General features: G+C 44.6%; 2 protein-coding genes and 1 long non-coding RNA gene across 5 annotated transcripts in view; 2 read left to right on the plus strand and 1 right to left on the minus strand.

The window, feature by feature from the left end:
- Positions 1-4,160, minus strand: part of LOC120900750 (homeobox protein 5) — a 51,106-nt gene extending 46,946 nt beyond the window's left edge. For 2 of the 3 annotated variants that reach the window (XM_040308176.1, XM_040308174.1), the window contains exon 1: positions 3,428-4,160. The gene's annotated coding sequence lies outside the window, so the exon portion shown is untranslated. The remainder of the gene's footprint in view (positions 1-3,427) is intronic. The other variant, XM_040308175.1, reaches the window with a different exon arrangement.
- A 1,324-nt stretch (positions 4,161-5,484) lies between these two features.
- On the plus strand, positions 5,485-7,215 carry LOC120902928. The gene is made up of 3 exons (XR_005739509.1): positions 5,485-5,591; positions 5,816-6,332; positions 6,393-7,215. It is a non-coding gene; the product is annotated as an uncharacterized LOC120902928 (long non-coding RNA).
- Positions 7,216-17,328: 10,113 nt separating this feature from the next.
- LOC120901464 (deoxyuridine 5'-triphosphate nucleotidohydrolase) lies at positions 17,329-18,032 on the plus strand. Its single transcript, XM_040309434.1, has 2 exons — positions 17,329-17,530; positions 17,603-18,032. Exons 1-2 carry the CDS (start codon positions 17,430-17,432, stop codon positions 17,940-17,942), a joined length of 441 nt encoding a protein of 146 aa, XP_040165368.1. The 5' UTR covers positions 17,329-17,429; the 3' UTR covers positions 17,943-18,032.
- The last annotated feature ends 21 nt before the right edge of the window (positions 18,033-18,053 follow it).

Genomic DNA, 18,053 nt, shown 5'->3' on the forward strand with positions numbered 1-18,053 from the left:
TCTAACCCTACAAAACGGCGGTGGCCACAAGTACCGCGGGCTTGGCACGGCAGCATGATTGCCCAAAAGTCGAACATCTTTGTCGCACGTCACTTTCGGCGCGTTTGATTAATCGACCGTGCACGATCGCGGACCACACGGCCAGCTCGTGCTAATATGTATTAATGGCATCGAAAACCCCCCGCGAGATTGTTTTTCTATATCGTGTGCTGACGCTGTACCTTTAAAGTCGTAAGAATGTCACAACCTTTCCGGTCGTTCGCTGCTTGCTCATTCTTGATGGCGTAGATTAACGCTCCCGACGTCGGACGCAGAGCGAGAGAATTCGACATTCGAACTGACTGTTTCAAACGCACCACTCTCTACCGGTCCAACCCGGTAGCCTCCCTTCGCAGACGTCCCCTATCCCCTTCGTTCCAGACGCATGGCGCGCGCGTTGTGTTGGAAATCGCGCGGAACGAAACAACGGCCGATGAGTTTGACGATCGCGCTCAATTCGTTCCATCGTTCTGGCCGAACCCGGCGGCGGGAGAATGGTGCGGTGGCGGCTGTGTCCACACTTTGACCGCGTAGGTCGTGAGAGTCATCTTCGCGCAGTTGTCGTCGTCGTCGTCGTCGTCGCCGTCGTCGTGGTCCACCTCATCGTCACCTTAATCGTCATCGGCCGGCGGCGCACAGCACCCCAGATACATACACTTAAAGACGCCGTCCAAATACTAACCAATGCGCACACACTGACGTGTCGGTGGTAAACGACCGCGGCGACGATGTCGTGGTATGCGCGACCACAGCGAAGTGAAGCCAACGCGCTCAATTCGCTGCGTTCTGCGCAGTTCTAACCGAGGCGGGCTCACTCACCCCTCGGACGGTCACCAAAGAGTCACCTGGGTTCACTTGTCTGTTGACTCATGAACTTTTCCTTCCCCGTGCACAGGCCCTCCCGGTGCTCCCGGGCACTGCCGCACTTCCCTCATGCCACAGCCATGTACAAACCGTCGGCCGTACGCCCATTTGAGGCGTCGCTTCTTCCCCGGTTCTTCGCTTCTTTATGACACCTTTCTTCATAATGATTTGCTTCTTTCTCCACGCGCGTCCAACCGGGCCAACCCCGCCAGAATCTTCCATTCATTCGTTAAAGATCCATACGTCCCCGGTGCCCTTTAGCTTACCCCGCCACGCGAGTTCGTTTAGTTCAACCGTTTGCCTTTTTTGTACAACTCCAACACGCGGTACCAACTCGGCTCACCATTACTTGCACGCACCCTGTTGCACTTACATTTTGTATTGTCTCGTCATGCTTTTTTGTTAATGCACACCACCAAGTCCACCTTAGCCGGCCACATCCGGTCGCGGTTGTATCAATTCAACACGCTATCCCAACGACCTGTCTCCGTCGGACAAATTGGACAAGTATTCGGGAAAGTTATCGATATTGAGCGGGCGCTAAAAATGACTACACCTTGTGATGTCGTTTCCTCAGCCGGTTGAGTTGACCTTGGCAAATTATCAGGATGAAAATAAAACACGTTGGTGCAAACACAAGAACTACTGTACTTACGCAGTGTGTTGGTAATAGTTTCCTCGAGAGAATACTCCAAAGAAAAATGTAGCGTGTGCCTTCAAAACATGCCACCCAAAAAAATTTAACTGTGAAACCTTGAGTAATTATTGAAATGTGTAGATTGAATTTGATTTAATTCAACATCTTCCGAGCTGAAATACTTTATTTACACACACACAAAAACGTCTATTTTGTTGTAAAATCGTTATCGCTAGACTATCCCTCCAATAAATCATTCACTTTGACTATTTAACGAAAATCTTATCCCTTAGACATGAAATTCGTATCAATATGGAACCCATTATTGGTCGATCATCGGTCTGTGACGAAATCCAATGACCGTAACATGACCCCTTCATGGGAAAAATACCACCAGCTGTGGCGTCCAACAATTGGGACTATAGCTGATGTTATACATCTTTGCAAATAGAATGATTGCATGATTGTTTGCCAAAAACTAAATTGCAGGAAATGTCGTACGAAGATGTAAAATTCACCAGACTGTAGGAGTAGTAATGCCGATGGTAAATTTTGACAGCGCCTTTAAGGTAGCGCCGACCAGTACTTTTTAACGACCACTACACGTCAACGCTATAGCCGCAGGTTTCGAGCAAATCAATCAATGCTGATCTCCCGATCACCCGGCAGGCTGAGAGCGAGTGATTAAGGTTCAAAAAGCAGGGCACGCGGAACAGATTTGCACAGGTTTCTGTATCATACCCACCACCCTCTCAAGCTTCCCCCCGTTCCCCCGAACGCCCGTATGATCGCTCGCGGCAGCCGCCGTTGCAGAATAACATTTAAGTCTCTCTATTAATGATTTGACATTTCAAGTAGTTCAAGCCAAGAATGTCAAACCGGCCCTCACCGTACACAGAGCATATGGGCGCTACTCCACGGTTTTCGGCCAGCAGGAGGTGAAGGTGAACGTTGAAACGGAATCGGGTAGGATCGGTTTCGCTTTAGAACTTTAGAACTTCAGGCACTGCGCCGCGACGCATTATGCCGGATTTGAAGAGGAAGGGGGTTGGAAGGGACAAACGAAGAACACAAAAAACACCCCTCCCCACCCCCATGAACACGAAGAATGCGCCTCGAAACACGCAACGGGAAGGTGTCGCCGTGCCAGGGTGCGAGTGCCAGTGGAGAGCCAGCCAGTCGGCCATACCGCCGAGAGAGCGAACGAGCTGCGAGAAGTAAATAAACAACAAATACAGAAACATTCGTCCAACGCGCCAGAACGCGTACCGCGGGCCCGCGGATCGTGGTGATCGTGAATTGACAATTGGACGTTGGAAGATCATCTCCGGAAGAAGCAGCAGCAGCGGCAGAACGGGGGCGTCCGGGAGCGCGCACGCGGGCGGACAGCAGGCCGCGCGAGCTTCGGACGGAATAATAATTGTCATTAGAAATATTTCAAGCTCATAAATAAAAACCGGAGCGTACGGCTGTGTTGCTGCTGTTGCCCCCCACCGGACTCTCTCACTGGTGGCGATGGTGTTTCCTTGTCCACCCCACGAGCGCAACGGTGCGGCTAATCGTGCTCAACCGGCGAGGGCAGACCGCGGGTTCGTTCCGAAGCACAAAAGGTCACGTTACGGTGAGCTCTGCCTCCCTTCCTCGTACAAATACACACAAATACACACACATACACACACATAAACATACAAATACTCAGATATTTCACAACCCCTTCTCGGTTGACGGAACCTCCCGCGCAACACAAACGTCATATACATCTCCCCGTGGTGGGCCGCGGCCTGCTGTTCGACGCATGGCAACGCTCACACAAACGAAACGATCATGTGCTCTCGTGATCGCAGACAAACAATTCTAATGGCATAAATATCGCAAACGTATTCTCACCTCGTAAATGGGTAACTTTTTGGTTTGTTTCGCGATGTCTCTTCAATCAATTCTAACACCGGATGATGATGTCTTCATGCACACCCGCTCGTCGCAGCTTTCAAAACATACTCGCCTTGATAACTTTACACGTGTTTGCGGTACGAACACACACGCACAAACACACACCCATACAGCGTGTTATCAGCACGTCTTGACACCTTTTCCCATACACCACACAGAAGGACGCAAAGCCATCCAGTGTCGATTGCACTGTTACTGTTTCTTCTGGTTTGAAGGAACCGAGGACAACACTTGATAGCACTAATTATGCACCAGCAACACACGTTCTTTAGCACTTCACACTTCGGTATACACTGGGAACGATTTGTAGATAAGACGCCCAAACCCTTCACACACTCAATCACTTACTTGCGCATTTTGCGTAACGCAGACGGACGTTAGCAGATAGTCATCGAACACGTGCAATATAGAATGGATTGAATCAAAGATGTCGCACAGTCGCACTGATGGATTCACTGATCATCTTCCAACCTCCTAATAGTCCAGAACTCCAGGATGGCCACGAGCAGGGGAATTGAAAGAACGGCCGGATACCTCGCGGTCCACACTGCGACGACAAACGAACGCACGCCGAATCAAAAGAAAGAAAGAAAAAACCGGGAACCTGGCGGAGGCAACACACAGAACGTGCCCTTCCGTCTTTCGCTAGCCGCACGCAATTGATTCACTTGCCACGATGGAAACGGTTCCAAAGCGCGCGATTGCTTTGTTTTTCTCGGCCTCTGGTGCCTTTTGCTCGCGTTCACCGCGCTCGCGTTCTCAGCTCTCGCGTTCGCTCGTAGCAGGCCTTATCTTTCTCTCCGTTGCTCTGTTTCGCTTTGCAGGCGCTGGCTCTCGCTCTCGCGCGGCTAAGCTTAAGCCAGCGGCGAGTTTATACTGCGAGTTATCTTCTCTTCCGCGTGGTGGGCCGTGGCGGTTCATCTCCACTCTTTCTCATCGCATCGAAACGGTGTCGAACGAGGTTAGGAAGAAAAAAAAACACACACACACTAAGTGTCTCACGTGGCGCACCGGATTTAATTCACTCTCTTGATTTGTTTACAAGCTTAGCCCATGGGGCTATCAGCGAGGAGTCCTTTGGCAATTGCCCCATCCTTTTGAGGTTTATTTCCATTCATTCTCTTCTACGTCGGGGTTGGATGTGATGAATTTTAAACAGCTTTTTGCTGCATTATTCCCGGGTGAGAATTTCACAATATTGATCAGATCTAGAGCGGTGTGATCCGTGTTGTGATCGACATTATTTATTAATGTATTAGTTGTACTGTATCCAAATTAAAAAGCAGATATCAGCAAGCGTGCTATGAGCAGACCAGTCAGACCAGACGAGTCAGACCAATATACACTTCAAAAATGTCAATTCATGTAATTCTTTGTTGTGTATTTGTGTGAACTTTTTGTATTCCCGGTCCCCGAAAACAAGGGACTGAGGTAAAAGTTGGCACAGTAATGGCAGTGGCAATGTTTTGGAAACGCAATCACGTTTTCAGACCCCGAACGTACTGTGCGCCCTGTGATGAGAGAATCGGTGCCTTTCTTTCGGAGCCGCGATTGAATGCATTAGAAGGCAAGAGAAGTTGTTGCGAATTGTAAAAATCATTGAAGCGTTGACGCTCTCTCGCAAACACACCGGGCCAGAGAGTCGGCTCGTTGGATTGAGTGTACGGCATTTAGCACCGCGAGCAGATGGGATCGATCGGTGAAGAGCGCGCGGTGGGCAGCACCGGTGGTTGGTGCCCTGCGATGCCAAATGCCATGTGCAAACATTTACCGGTGGTGAACTTTTCGGGCCAAATGTTACCGTCTCGAGACGGCCCCATAGCTCTCCCTCTGGGCGGATGATACCGCCCGTTCGCGCACATACACTGACACTGCCACAGGTCTAGTGTAGTGTAAGTTTGGCCCGCGATCTTGCGCTGGGACGAGTTTACGAGCAAATCACTTTTCGATCGCTGGACGTTGGTGTTAATTATGTTAATTATTTCTACATTCTAGCCGTACACAAACAGCTAGGATGGGTTGATTTTATTTCCCATATTCTTTCGTAGCTTTGCTTCTTATCTTAGCTTGGCCTAGCGTTTGAGTCGGGAGGATGGAAATGGTAAGCTAATTTTTTATTTACTATTAATATTTTTTTTCTATTTTTCAACATTGTAACATAGTACAGAGTGCAATGAAGCTATAAATAAAAGTAACATAGATATTAAATTTCACTAAATTAAAACGATTATATACGTTGTTAGCAATCTAAATTAATTTAAATATCTTAATGAATTATTAATTGAGTTAGAAAATACAAAGAAGTATTTATTTTCGTTACTTCAGTTTTTTGTTAATCCATAGCCATAACATGGCGTGAGACCGTGAGCGTTTTCGGATACTACTGAGACAGGGCAAGACCGCCAAGCAGTTGTAGCGCCGGATAAGTATGTAAGTATTGAACACAGTATTTTACAGAGTATTACATTTATATTTTCAACAATATTTCAAGGCCAAGAAGTATCGATTATTGCAAGCTCAGGTTCACGTAACCCAACTGGTTGCATGAACACAGTTGTTTGTTGAAATGCTTTGAAGTATAACAGAAAAACCAAAATCGATTACGAGTTGCTTTGCCAGTGGCAGAATCGCGCACCATCAGCAGATTTACGAATCGAGCAGATATCACGTCATACAATTAGACGCCAAAGTTGCGGTCACCCGGCCAGATTGTGTCGCCAGTCATATGGCAGCACGGAGCACGGATGTGGGGAGGAGAAATTGGCCTCACCCCATCAGGGGAGGGTCACTCGCACAGTTCAAGCTGTGCGCGGTCGTACCAGGTCGGCAGAGCGGTCGACGGGTCGGTTGAGTTGGTCGGTTTTTATGAGTAACCTATTTTAAATATAGATTCTATTTGAAGGAGCGGCAAAAACCAGCATCACCAGAAAAAAGGCAAAGAAATGGTTTCGTTCTGCGATTTGCCAGCGACGCGCAACGCAACACTGGCGCACTGTGAACCCGCGAACCGTTTCGCAACCCCGAGTTTGTGCCTTTTGCGTGGTCCCGCTCACCCGCCGAAATGACACCCGCCGGTAAAGCAAAACCCACTTGCCGTTCGGGCGCACCCTTTCCTCAGCACAATCCCTTGGGTCCCCACGATCAGGTCAACCGTACTTCCTAGTAGGACCGTAGCAAAAGGGAAAAGATCCGAAAAGCCGAAAGTCGCGGCACCCGGGTTGGACGCGATGCGAGAAGAAGCAGAATAAGTGGAATGTTGTTGCCCTGCTACGGAGGTGTTTGTGTAGGTCGAAAGGTTGAAGATCGCTCAGGTCTCTGGTACGGGAGAACGAGCTCAACAAACTGTGAGACGGCTAGAGCTAACATGCCTTGCGGTTATACTACGCCGACAACGACGACGACAACGACGGAAAAGATGATGATGATGATGATGATGATGATGACGGTGCCGACGTTAAAGGCGTAGAACGAAAGCACCGATCCCTAAACTTGTTGATTTTTTGCTCCATGTTCCAATTGTGACCTATCCGATCGGTCAAAACATTGGTAAAAAATAGAAGCTGCTTGATGATCTCCGTTGGCAAAGGGCTTTCCGAGTAGAAATATCTTTTCAGCTTTTAAGACATGAAGAGTTAATTAGCTATTAAATTATAAAAAACAATATCAGGAGCATTTGTATCAAGAGTATTTGAGCTGAAAATAAAAATGTAAATGTTTAAACGGAACATTGATTGTCCCCTCAATTTATAACTGTGGAACAATTATTTTACAGTTTTGTTCAATTGTATGGGGCTAAATCTTTGCCGCTACGCGATCTCATAAAATTCTGTATCACCATTTTTCCCTCATATCATCCCCTACCAGACAAAGGCATCAACAATTCTATCGTTTACGTTTTTCCACCAATCAAACTACCTGCACACGACGACACCCATAAGACTGCCAATAAATATAGAAATGCCAACCAGAATCCACTTTCATCTGTGCAAGAACTCGCACAGAAGTCTTGCCGGTAACGACCATCGTCCCCGCCGTCCGTCCGGACTCATTTACCAAACCCTGTTCGTCGCCGTTGAGCGACGTTAGTTTAAAGGTGATCATTTGCGCACGAGAGTGCACGGTCAATGAGCAGCACGGAGACGCGGCTAGGGAAGGGAACAGAAGCCCCAGGCCAACTGGTCGCACACAGACGCACGGCGTTGGCGAGCGATTGCGGAATGGACAATCTAATTAAAAGGTCAATTTTTTCCGCTTAAAAGTTCGATTTCCGGGTCTCGTTGTCTTTGGGCAGTCTCGGGCAGCAAACGGGCAAACTCGCGCCCCAAACCACCCACCTTATGTGCAAACAACTGTGAACGAGAAGGGCAACCGTAAGTGGTGGAGTGGCGGGCACGAAAAAGAACGTAAATCAAGCTAGCAGATCGAAGGCGAGAGCCCGAAATGAGAGCAGTTCGCGAAATGGGTTGGTGGTGCACATGAAGAGGGGCGAACCAAAAAAAAAACGACCAAACAAGCGACAGGCAGGCAACAACGGCGCGGAGTGTTTTAGTGACGGAACTAGGGTCGCCCCTGGCCCGGATTTCGACCAGAGCAGAATGATGCGGGACGGAGGACAGGGAAATAAAAGTACGTCAAAAACAGAAGCACTGTGTGCAGCACGGTAGTACGGCGAAGTCAATATAATATCTACAAGTCACGGTCATACCTGGGGTGTATCGTACTCTTCGCATCTTAGGTGACTATGAAGGTGAAGGTATTCGCGACCAGTCGGTCTCCTTTGCCTTGTTCTGAGCCGGTTGCTTGCGCCCGGCTTCAGCGAGAACACAGCGAGATCGCAAGCTCGATCGCTCCAGCACGCGTATCACTTTGTGGACCTGCTCCGACACGTCGCTTGCATACACAGAACGACCGGGCATGGTCGATACTTGTTTGAAGTTGGTTTATAAACCATCGATTACAACGCTGAAATGTCAGCCAGATCAAGTTGGAATATAAGAACTAAGCGGAACGGTGCCAACATTTGGTGGTTGAAATGTTTAGCCCGTTTGGCACAGAGGGTGGTTAGTGCTACTTCAGTTAAGACATGTTTTGAAATATGTACATGCATATCTATGTTTAAGTAGGCGAAAGCTGCTACGGATTAATATGAGCTGGAAAATTAATAGTATCAGCATACAAGTCCCAGCATCGACCATTCGTCGACCATCTATTTATCATACACAATCTTATCATAATAGATGCCTATTGTGAACCCAATAGGAATTTCAAATGTGTTTGTTCGAAAAGGGTACTGTACAGTTTAAATCCCTACATATAAAGTTCACTTTTTATAGGAAAAACTTAAGTGTCAGGACAGTGTCCCAAAATAAAGCGAACCCCTGAAAATCCCCTGTAATCGTAACAGAATTGAATTCTTTTTGGATCAAATAGACTGAAATATGTTTTAAAGCTCTGTTGTTCATGAATTTTTACCCTCTTTAAAATTAGTAGTAATTGCAGTATAGAAGTAATTTGAGTATAGTAGTGGATAGTGGAACCAATTTATCCACGTTGTATAAAGAATATCTGTATCATTAAGTTTGCTTGTTTATTTATTTATAACAGAGTCAATCGTATAGTACTCACTTCAGCTGTTTGTAATGGATATTTATCTGTAAAATAAGCGTTTCGCTACATGTAAGTGTTCGTTCCCATGCTTAATATCATAGCGAAGGCATAATCTATTCGATAGATGCACTGGATCTTACAAGGCAGGGCAGGGGTTCGTTTTCAATCCGGAAACTCCTTGTGGCCAGGACTGATTGACTTCCAGGTAGCATAGTGCTAACAAGGTTTGTATAAGGCCCGCATGTTATCGTCAATATGAGGAACGAGGAGTTCAGCAAAATTCACCCTTTTGGTATTATTTGCATGTGGAATGGATCCTCTTTTCATCGTACAAATTAGAAATAAAAATAAATGGTAGGACATAAAAAGACAAAATTAAGATAGACAGAATGTTGTAGGGGTCGGCCAAATGATGTAAATGCTGATATGTGTGTAATTGTTTAAATTGTTTTTTTTTTATCAAACACAAAATATCTAACAATACAATAGCTTTATCAACCTGACAATTCCGCTGAATTCTGCTATAAAACATGTTTGTAATATGTGACTGCAATTGTCTGGATCAGGGGTGATTTTATAAATCAAGTAAAAAAAAGATGATCCTAACAACAAGATCTTCCAAACTAAAACTTCGAACTAAAAATCGAATGATTTAAGGCTTCAACATTGACTACTGTGAAAATCGTTTTTTGACACGCGTTAATAATGTTATACAATTTCACACCACGCAGTGTTAGATTGCTTTATTGAACAAACGATATCCATCCACACGAAGTTTATAGCTCTCAGGTCATGCCCCCATTGTCGTTTAATGTAAAACATAACCGAAAGAAGAAAAAAAATCATCTCGCTTAAATAAGACATACAGCGCAAGGCAAGGTTTGCGGTCAAGTACCACAAATTGTAAAACAAAGCTCAAAAGACAGAACGATGTCGAGACATCAAGCAAGCAAAGGATTAATAGAGTGAAGCGAACAGAGAAGAAGGAACTCGAGTGGACAGGGGAAAAAAGGTAAGACCAGGCGCGAACACATACACACAAGATGATGGTGAACTTAAGCGAGATTGTTACCTACGGAATGCAATTATGTGGTCAACCAGCCAGTGGCTGCTACAAAGCGCATAAACGTGGACGGCACAGAGCCAGCGGTTTGGTGTGGTCGATTGCGGCGCACGGCGGCATCTCGTCATGGGTCAGTTTGCTCCTGTTCATATCCATCGCTTCACCAAGCCAACTAGGAATGCAAAAAAAGTATTTCACCTGACCCCGCCCTCCCTCTGCGCCGATGCATCCATCCCGATCCGTTCCCGTCCCAGGTCCCAGATAGACCTTTGCCATCTCAGCTAGATGGCTAATGGATCTCGCTAAGCCACACCATCCCTGTGCCCTATGGGAACATGCGCTGCCCGGACCGGACCGACGATGGCGCGCGCATCAATGCGTATTTCCGGTGTTGTAAGTGAAGTGGTCATCGTCGGCTCCCATTGACCAGGTCCCACGATGTCAACGGTTCAAGATCACGTAGCGACGACGGTGGCGGTGGCGATGGTAGGTTGCCTAGTGCTTGCAGGAGTAATCGGCAGCGTAGGTAATCACATTCATTCGCCTTACGATTTATCTTCGGCGTCTTTTACTGTTAATAAGCACCGTCCAGGGAGCATGGTGTGCATTGCAGGGGCGAACCGATGTATGCTTCTGCGAGTGAAGAAGACAACCAACCGCACCCACCAAGGGGTGAATGCAATCGTTTGCAAGTTTGCCACTCCTACTTACACCGCCCGCGTACGATGCACTTCCCTGGCGTGCATCATAGTGCAAACGCAACCAGAGCATTGAATCTGCCCGGCTACGGCTTAGTTAATTGTAGCTCTTGTATGTGCGCGTAGAGGCATATTTAGGATGTTGTCGAACAATTAGACTATCGTGACCCACAATCGCTTTGATCGTGTAGTAAAAGATTTTAATAAGTGTTTCGTACAAAATTTGTTCATTAAAAAATAACGAAACATTTATATTCTAGTCCATTTTTATTTCGCTATAACGAAATTTTGATTAATTTTTGGTTTATTGACTTACTAATAATAGTTATTTTTTTATGAATAATCCGTTTAATCAACTATCAGGACTTGCCAAAGTACCACGAAAAAAAATGTCGATTGGTGCAGGTGGGCTTATCCCACAATGTATGAATTTAGAAGGCTGATTTTTATCGCTTCTGCTTCTGAATGAAGATTTTAAGAGTGTTTTGAGTATTCGTCAAGCCTCAAGAAAGCCTGTTTGAGCGTCAAGTTTTCACCTGTCCTGTCAAAAAGTTATATTCAAATTTTGTTAAAAAAAAAAACATACTATGAGACCACCTTTCGAGACTTTATTCATTACCACGTAGCCGGATAGTCAATCCTTGCTACGGGGGGCACTGTCCATTGTAGGCTTGAACCCATGACGGGCATGTTATTGAGTCGGTACCTTGACGATTGTACCACGGGACCGCCCCCACTTGACTTAAACACGTATCATTATTTGTCCTTAGTATGATTATTAGTATTTTAAAATAATATCATTTAATTAGGTACTTATTTTAATAAAAATAACTGAACTGAAGTAACAAACATTGGTAATAATAAAGAAATGTGTAGAACATAGAACACACCACAAAAACGTGTGTTGTACATCATTAAAATAGACAATTTAGTCAAAGTGGTCAAATCCTATATCTTCATTAAAAAAAAACTACATCTTCAGTAGTGATGGGCAAAACGGCTCCGAAGCCGGCTCCGACCGGCTCCAGACAATTTCGGAGCCGGCTGCGCACCAACGGCTCCGGAGCTAGTTTTAACACAAAGGACCATAAGAACTTTTTGTATGAAGTTTCAATCGAGGAAATCCGTAAATAGCGGAGTAGGTCATGTTTAAAAGAATTTATCAAAAAAAAACATCGATTAGTTTTCAATATTGTTAAGAAAGACGAGACCAACGAATGCTACACAACGTCATGCATGTCAATACTGCAATCACATCGTGTGTTAGCTTCCACACGTGCGAGAAATATAAATTCGTTTTTTTATTACGCTATCATACAATGATGTCTCTATTGAACCGTTAGTCTGGAGCCGTTGGTCCGGAGCCGTTGATTCGTCGCCGGCTCCGGAACGGTGGGCCCGAATCCGGCTCCGGAGCTGTTGGAACGGAGCCTTGAGTGCAGAGCCGTTAGTCCGGAGCCGGCTACGGAGCCGTGGGTGCGGATCCGGCTCCGGAGCCGTCGGAGCAGAGCCGGCACCGGATCCGTTGGTGCTTAGCCGTTAGTCCGGAGCCAGCTCCGGAGCCGTTGGTGCGCTCCTAAACGCCAATCACTAATCTTCAGGTAACGTCAGGTTACCAGTAAGATGTTGTTTAAACAATGCTATGCATGATTTGTGCCAGGGTGATCGTGTTTAAAAAATATTGAAAACAGTACAATGAGTGATATTTGAATTTTACAAGTTGTATTTTATACTATTTTCTAAAACTAGTATTTCTATAATGGTTAATAATGTAATGGCATTCTTATAGGGTTATCATAATCTTTGGACACTTTCTTGACGGCTTTCTACGGCATCCTTTTTTGACAGCCCCCTTAATATGCACACATTCTATTGGATTACAACTGAGTCTGTCCAAAAGGGTGCTGTAAATGTCCAATTCGCATTACATAAAGTTCCTCTGTAAACCTCTGCAACGTCTTAGCAAAATTCTACTGTGAATTGTTTCCCATCCGCATCGTTCATCCCGTTTTGGCAGTATTTCAACAAAATGTAGAACATAGATAGAAGAAGAGCTATCTTTCATGCATTTACATTCTTTGTACATGCAACCAACATTGGTAAGTGTAATGGAATATAAAATAGTTTTTTTTGTCTACCGTTTCTGCATTCATCAAATAAGCCCTTCCATCGAAAGCGTCCCAGATCATTCACCTCATCTTTTTCTTTTGTTTTTGTATTGTTTTATTTTGTGATTTTTTTGCACTCCGTCGCATAGCTCGGACTGATTACACAGTTTTGCTCATCCCAGCCAATGTTCTATGCCTGTGTGTTACCCTTACGTGTCTTCCGGTGCATCCGGTCGCAACAGTTTCGGTTTGCCTCCAGCAAATCAACCACCGCAACTTCACATAAGCCACCTGTGTACGCCTCATAATGCTTATCTTCTATTAATTAAGCTCCGTTGCATACGACTGCACCGGCAACGATGATAGGCTATAGGGTGGTAGGTGTTGGGCTGGCCGCGTGCGTCCATACTCTCCGGCACAAAAACCAGGAGTCATCTGCAAACACCAACCGCCACCTCCAAAGGCCTTTCCTGCCGCGATCTCATTTTCCCCTACAATTGCCCTACATGGCCACGATCTAGTCTTGCGCTGGAAGGGAAAGCGCTGCAGCAGGGAGGGAGCGTTTGGTGGGAAGGGAAAAAAGAATGCATCATGCTCACCTTCCACTGCCTGCCTGCGCTGGTGCATTATTCACCTTATTCATATTCACCTTCGGCTTCCCATTCCCTGGTGCCTAGGCCCTGCAGTGAACGGATTCAAAGGAGCGTATCGAAACGATCACTATGTGCAAGGGGCTGCTTGCAAGGGCTGCCTGCTCCGGTTCGGTCTGGCCCGCAAATCGCAACCAATGCCATCGTTCATCCCCCAAAACGCGGTGGCCCAAAGGGTGGAGAAATTTGCACCACCCCACGCCGCCAGTGCCCATCGAGTCAGCGAAGCATCGCGCGCCCGGCCCATCCTAACGCGCTGCCGCTCGCTTCTGCCGCCCGATCGTACGGACCACGCAGTGAGCGTACTGATCTTTTCGCAGGTCAACTGCATCCGTTTCGCTTATTATTTTTATAACATGAAAATTACGCTCCCCTTTCCCTTCAATTAATTAGCCTAGGCTGTGCAGCTGGCATGCCTAACTCGGCCGGCACCAAGCCATTTCGCCGTTCGATTTCGATAGGCTTCCTTCTGCTGGTCCCGAAGGGCTGGCTGGTTGGCTGGCTGGCTTGCTGGCCGATTGGGGCGTACAGCTGGAGCGAGCAGTGCTTCCTATGTTAATTTTGAAATGCACTCCACCGTGGCCACCGTGCTCCCGGCGGGCTGCGACTGCGGCGAACAAGAGGCTGCGCTTAGAAGCGAACGGCGGAGCGGCGGAGTACGTGTTGCAATTGCAATTCCGTTCGCCACCGCAAACGCCACCTCCACCAGCATCGGTATCGGGTGCAGCGAGCAGGAAGTAACACCCCTGCGCGAGATGATGGGTTAGGTGTCTCTAGTTCCGCTCAAGGAATCAATGAGGGCTATCGTTTGACGTGGAGCAGGTGCCGATGAACTGATCCCTTCTTAGCTGCGCTTTTTGCGGTGCAGCACTGTTAACGGATTATTTTAAGGCGCACCAACCATGCCAACCCTGTGCGGCCGTTGGCCGTGACGTAGATGTTTGTGGAGCGATACATTATGCTATCATGTAAGATGTTGTTGTTTTTTTAATTGCCAAGCTACACCCATGACATTATTCGATGATAATCGTTTTATCGTTTTCAACGTAAAAATTAAAATAACTTCAAATTTAAATAATAACTTCAAATAAGTTATCTATAACAATAAAAATAAATTATATACAATGAACTCATGTTTTGGTGAATTATCTAGCCAATTTATTAAAACTATTTATTAAATCTTTTTTATATTCAAACACTTTTTTGTAAAATTCTAAAAACTTTCAGTAGGAGGACGTATACGTAAATACGGCGTCTAGACGTAAATACAGATACGTAAATACAGCTATCGGCAAAATTTGCGACCAAAAAAACAAAATCTTATAAAAAAGGTTCGTAAAATTCCACGTAAACAGCCGAATAGATAAACTAAAATAGAAAATGTATGCATTTCATATGGAATATATGAGCGGTTTAAAGCCGCCACCTAAACAGTAAAGAGCCACACGCGGCTCGCGAGCCGTACTTTGCCGATTGCTGATATATGCTGATACCCAAACTACATTTAGTAATCATTAAAAGTACACAAATATAAAATCAAATTGAATATTTTCGCGAATGATAACGCTAAGTATAGCTTTTTCTAACAATTTTCTTTGCTGCTATTTAACCTCCAATCTTTGTAACTATTTTAAGTTGATGATAAGAAATCAAGACATTCGATGTTTCGAAGATTCAAAATTATAAAAATTACCAATCAATGAAAGTTAATAGTTGAGCCGGTCTCGTAGTACAGTCGTCAACTCGTACGACTTAACAACATGCCCGTCATGGGTTCAATCCCCAAATAGACCGCGCCGCCATACGCCATACGCGCGACTATCCTGCTATGGGGGGGAATCAATTAGACACTGAAAGCCAAGCCCACAAGTGGGTACAGGCAGGCCTTGAACGACATCGGTTGTTGAGCCAAAGAAGAAGAAGAAGAAAGTTAATATTTTTACATTTACAGGTATACATTTCTATTCAAAACCCTATTAAACTATCGAATAGTAAGTCGAGGACACCGCGGCCTAAATGATCGAGTGCCGCAGGCCAGGAGAATGCAGATTTTTTCCTTTTACATATAAATGATTATATTATTACAGTTTAGAAAGAAAATAACTGGTTTGTGGTATTAAGCAATGCGATTGTTTACATTTTATTTTTTCTTTAATTATTATTCTTAATTAAATTATTATATCAAGGTTCAAATTAATATTATTAAATTGCAATTATTAAAATTCATTGAAAAGATTCTTCAGTTAAGAGTCAGCAACATAGTGAATAAAAATGATTAAATATTCCAAACAACAAAGCTAGAGCAATATCGCTCTTAATGAACCCCTTCTCCTATGCTGCAAAACTTATTGAGGATATTATGGAAATGATACAAAAGCATTAACGGCTGAAAAAATATCGAGACAAACGTACATTCAGTTACTATTCTAAAGCCTTACGGACAAGTAATGCCATGTCAGACAAATTGATAGCGCATTTATTAAAAAAAAAGCTCATAGAAAATTGTTCTACTCATAAAAAGCAACAGTATGTAACCGTCCGTTGTTCGCGTAAAAACAACAATCAAGGTTTTTGTTTTAAATATTCGTTCCTATTTTCAAATGGAGGTGAGCATAGCCATGCAGAAGTACCTAGTTACGGGAATACATACGGGAAATTTCTCCTCGAGTTTGACCATATTGATTAGTCCGCCAATCCATGTTATGATAATCAAATTTGGAAGAGTTCGACAGTATAAAACGTCATCCTAATGGATGATTGGTAATTTTTTATACAAATAGGTTCTTCCTCTTCTTTCAAAATCGCGCAAAAATTTTCGTAGGCCAGATTGAACGTTGCGGCGATTTTGCCGATCACTGCTCTATATAATAGAAAAGACAAGGAATTATCCAAAAATACAATGAGGCAATGCCAAAAGAAAAATATAAAAAAAAATAATGAGGAAAGTTAACATAAACTGCATGTACAAAACCAATAATTTAAACCTACTATTACTACTATTACTACAACCACTACTACTACAGGGTGCACCGTTTTCCAACTGCAATTAAAAAAAGAAAGTATGTTTCAAAATGCTCTCGTAAAACAAAACAAAAATATCGATTTGTTCAGAAAAACATAAAACAACAGAAAGAAAGGAACTTTTTATTAATTTCGAACTTATAATGTTTGCTCTTCGTCAACATCGTTTAGTACAATGCGTAAATGCAAGTTACGGTGCTCCTAATGACACAAATACATTTTTACGCGCACTTTCCGCGTAGTTAAACCGACGGTGGTTAAACTACACAGGACAGCATTTTCATAAAAATGGTCTGCCCGTTGAACTACTCGACTATTTAAATCTTAGCGGCCAATTTAATCAACTTGCCAATCGTGTAGTTTTACTTGAAAAAATAAATTCTACAATTTTTTTTCTTTAAAAACTCGAGCACTGCACTATGGTTGCGTATTGTACATGGAATTGGTCATAAAGTCAATGTGGAATATGTCATTTACATTAAATCAGTTTTCATTCAATCCGGCATTATTATCAGTATTATAAATACAATCACATGATTTTTTAATTGTGTATTTTTTCAAAAGTTTTGAATTTTGAACACATTTTGCACCAATTTTGCACATTTTTCACCAAGGATCGATATATGATCCTTGTAATTTTTTTTTCATTCCTCAACAATGTCCGGTCGTAGCACTATGTGGCTCTTCAAGCTTGTCAAACCAATCCACTGCTTTCGCGCCAATAGTCACGCATCTGTTGTTTCACGCCAGTTCATTTTTACAACCGCTGCAGCAGTACATTCCCAACCAAAAATGCCTGAACAAAAGTGCGTGCTTAAGTTTGCTAAACTCACCGAAAACGCTTTTGCGCCAACGAGAGGTTCCGCCAAGGCAGCGGGCTACGATCTCCGAAGGTAATGAAACGATCAACAACGCATCCCATCAACCGATCTAATGAGAGAAACCACTCTTCGTATCGTTTTCAGCGCTTACGATTACACGGTCCCTGCTCGGGGCAAACAGCTCGTGATGACCGACATCCAGGTCCAGGTGCCGGAAGGATGCTATGGCCGGGTGGCTCCACGTTCCGGTTTGGCTGTGAAAAACTTCATCGATGTGGGCGCCGGTGTCGTCGACGAGGACTACCGGGGCAACGTCGGAGTTGTACTGTTCAATCACTCCGAGACAAACTTTGAAGTTAAGAAAGGGGATCGCATCGCACAGTTTATTTGCGAGAAAATAGCTTATCCGGATTTGGAAGAGCTTCCAACGCTTACCGATACGGAGCGTGGAGCGGGTGGTTTCGGATCGACCGGCACTAATTGAGTTGCTGCAACGGGCATGATTATCGTTCGCATTGACATTGTGTTGTTATTAAGTATATTTTGTAATAATAAATACTCTAAAAAGTACGAACTATTGTGTAAATGGTGTAAT

Source organism: Anopheles arabiensis, chromosome 3, assembly GCF_016920715.1.
Source record: "Anopheles arabiensis isolate DONGOLA chromosome 3, AaraD3, whole genome shotgun sequence".
Classification (NCBI taxonomy): Eukaryota; Metazoa; Arthropoda; class Insecta; order Diptera; family Culicidae; genus Anopheles; species Anopheles arabiensis.

Bases quoted from the DNA above. Each gene is read 5' to 3' on its own strand.
- LOC120901464 (XM_040309434.1), top strand. From the start codon at position 17,430: ATGCCTGAACAAAAGTGCGTGCTTAAGTTTGCTAAACTCACCGAAAAC. The intron at 17,531-17,602 runs GTAATGAAACGA...TATCGTTTTCAG, and splicing joins GCGGGCTACGATCTCCGAAG to CGCTTACGATTACACGGTCC.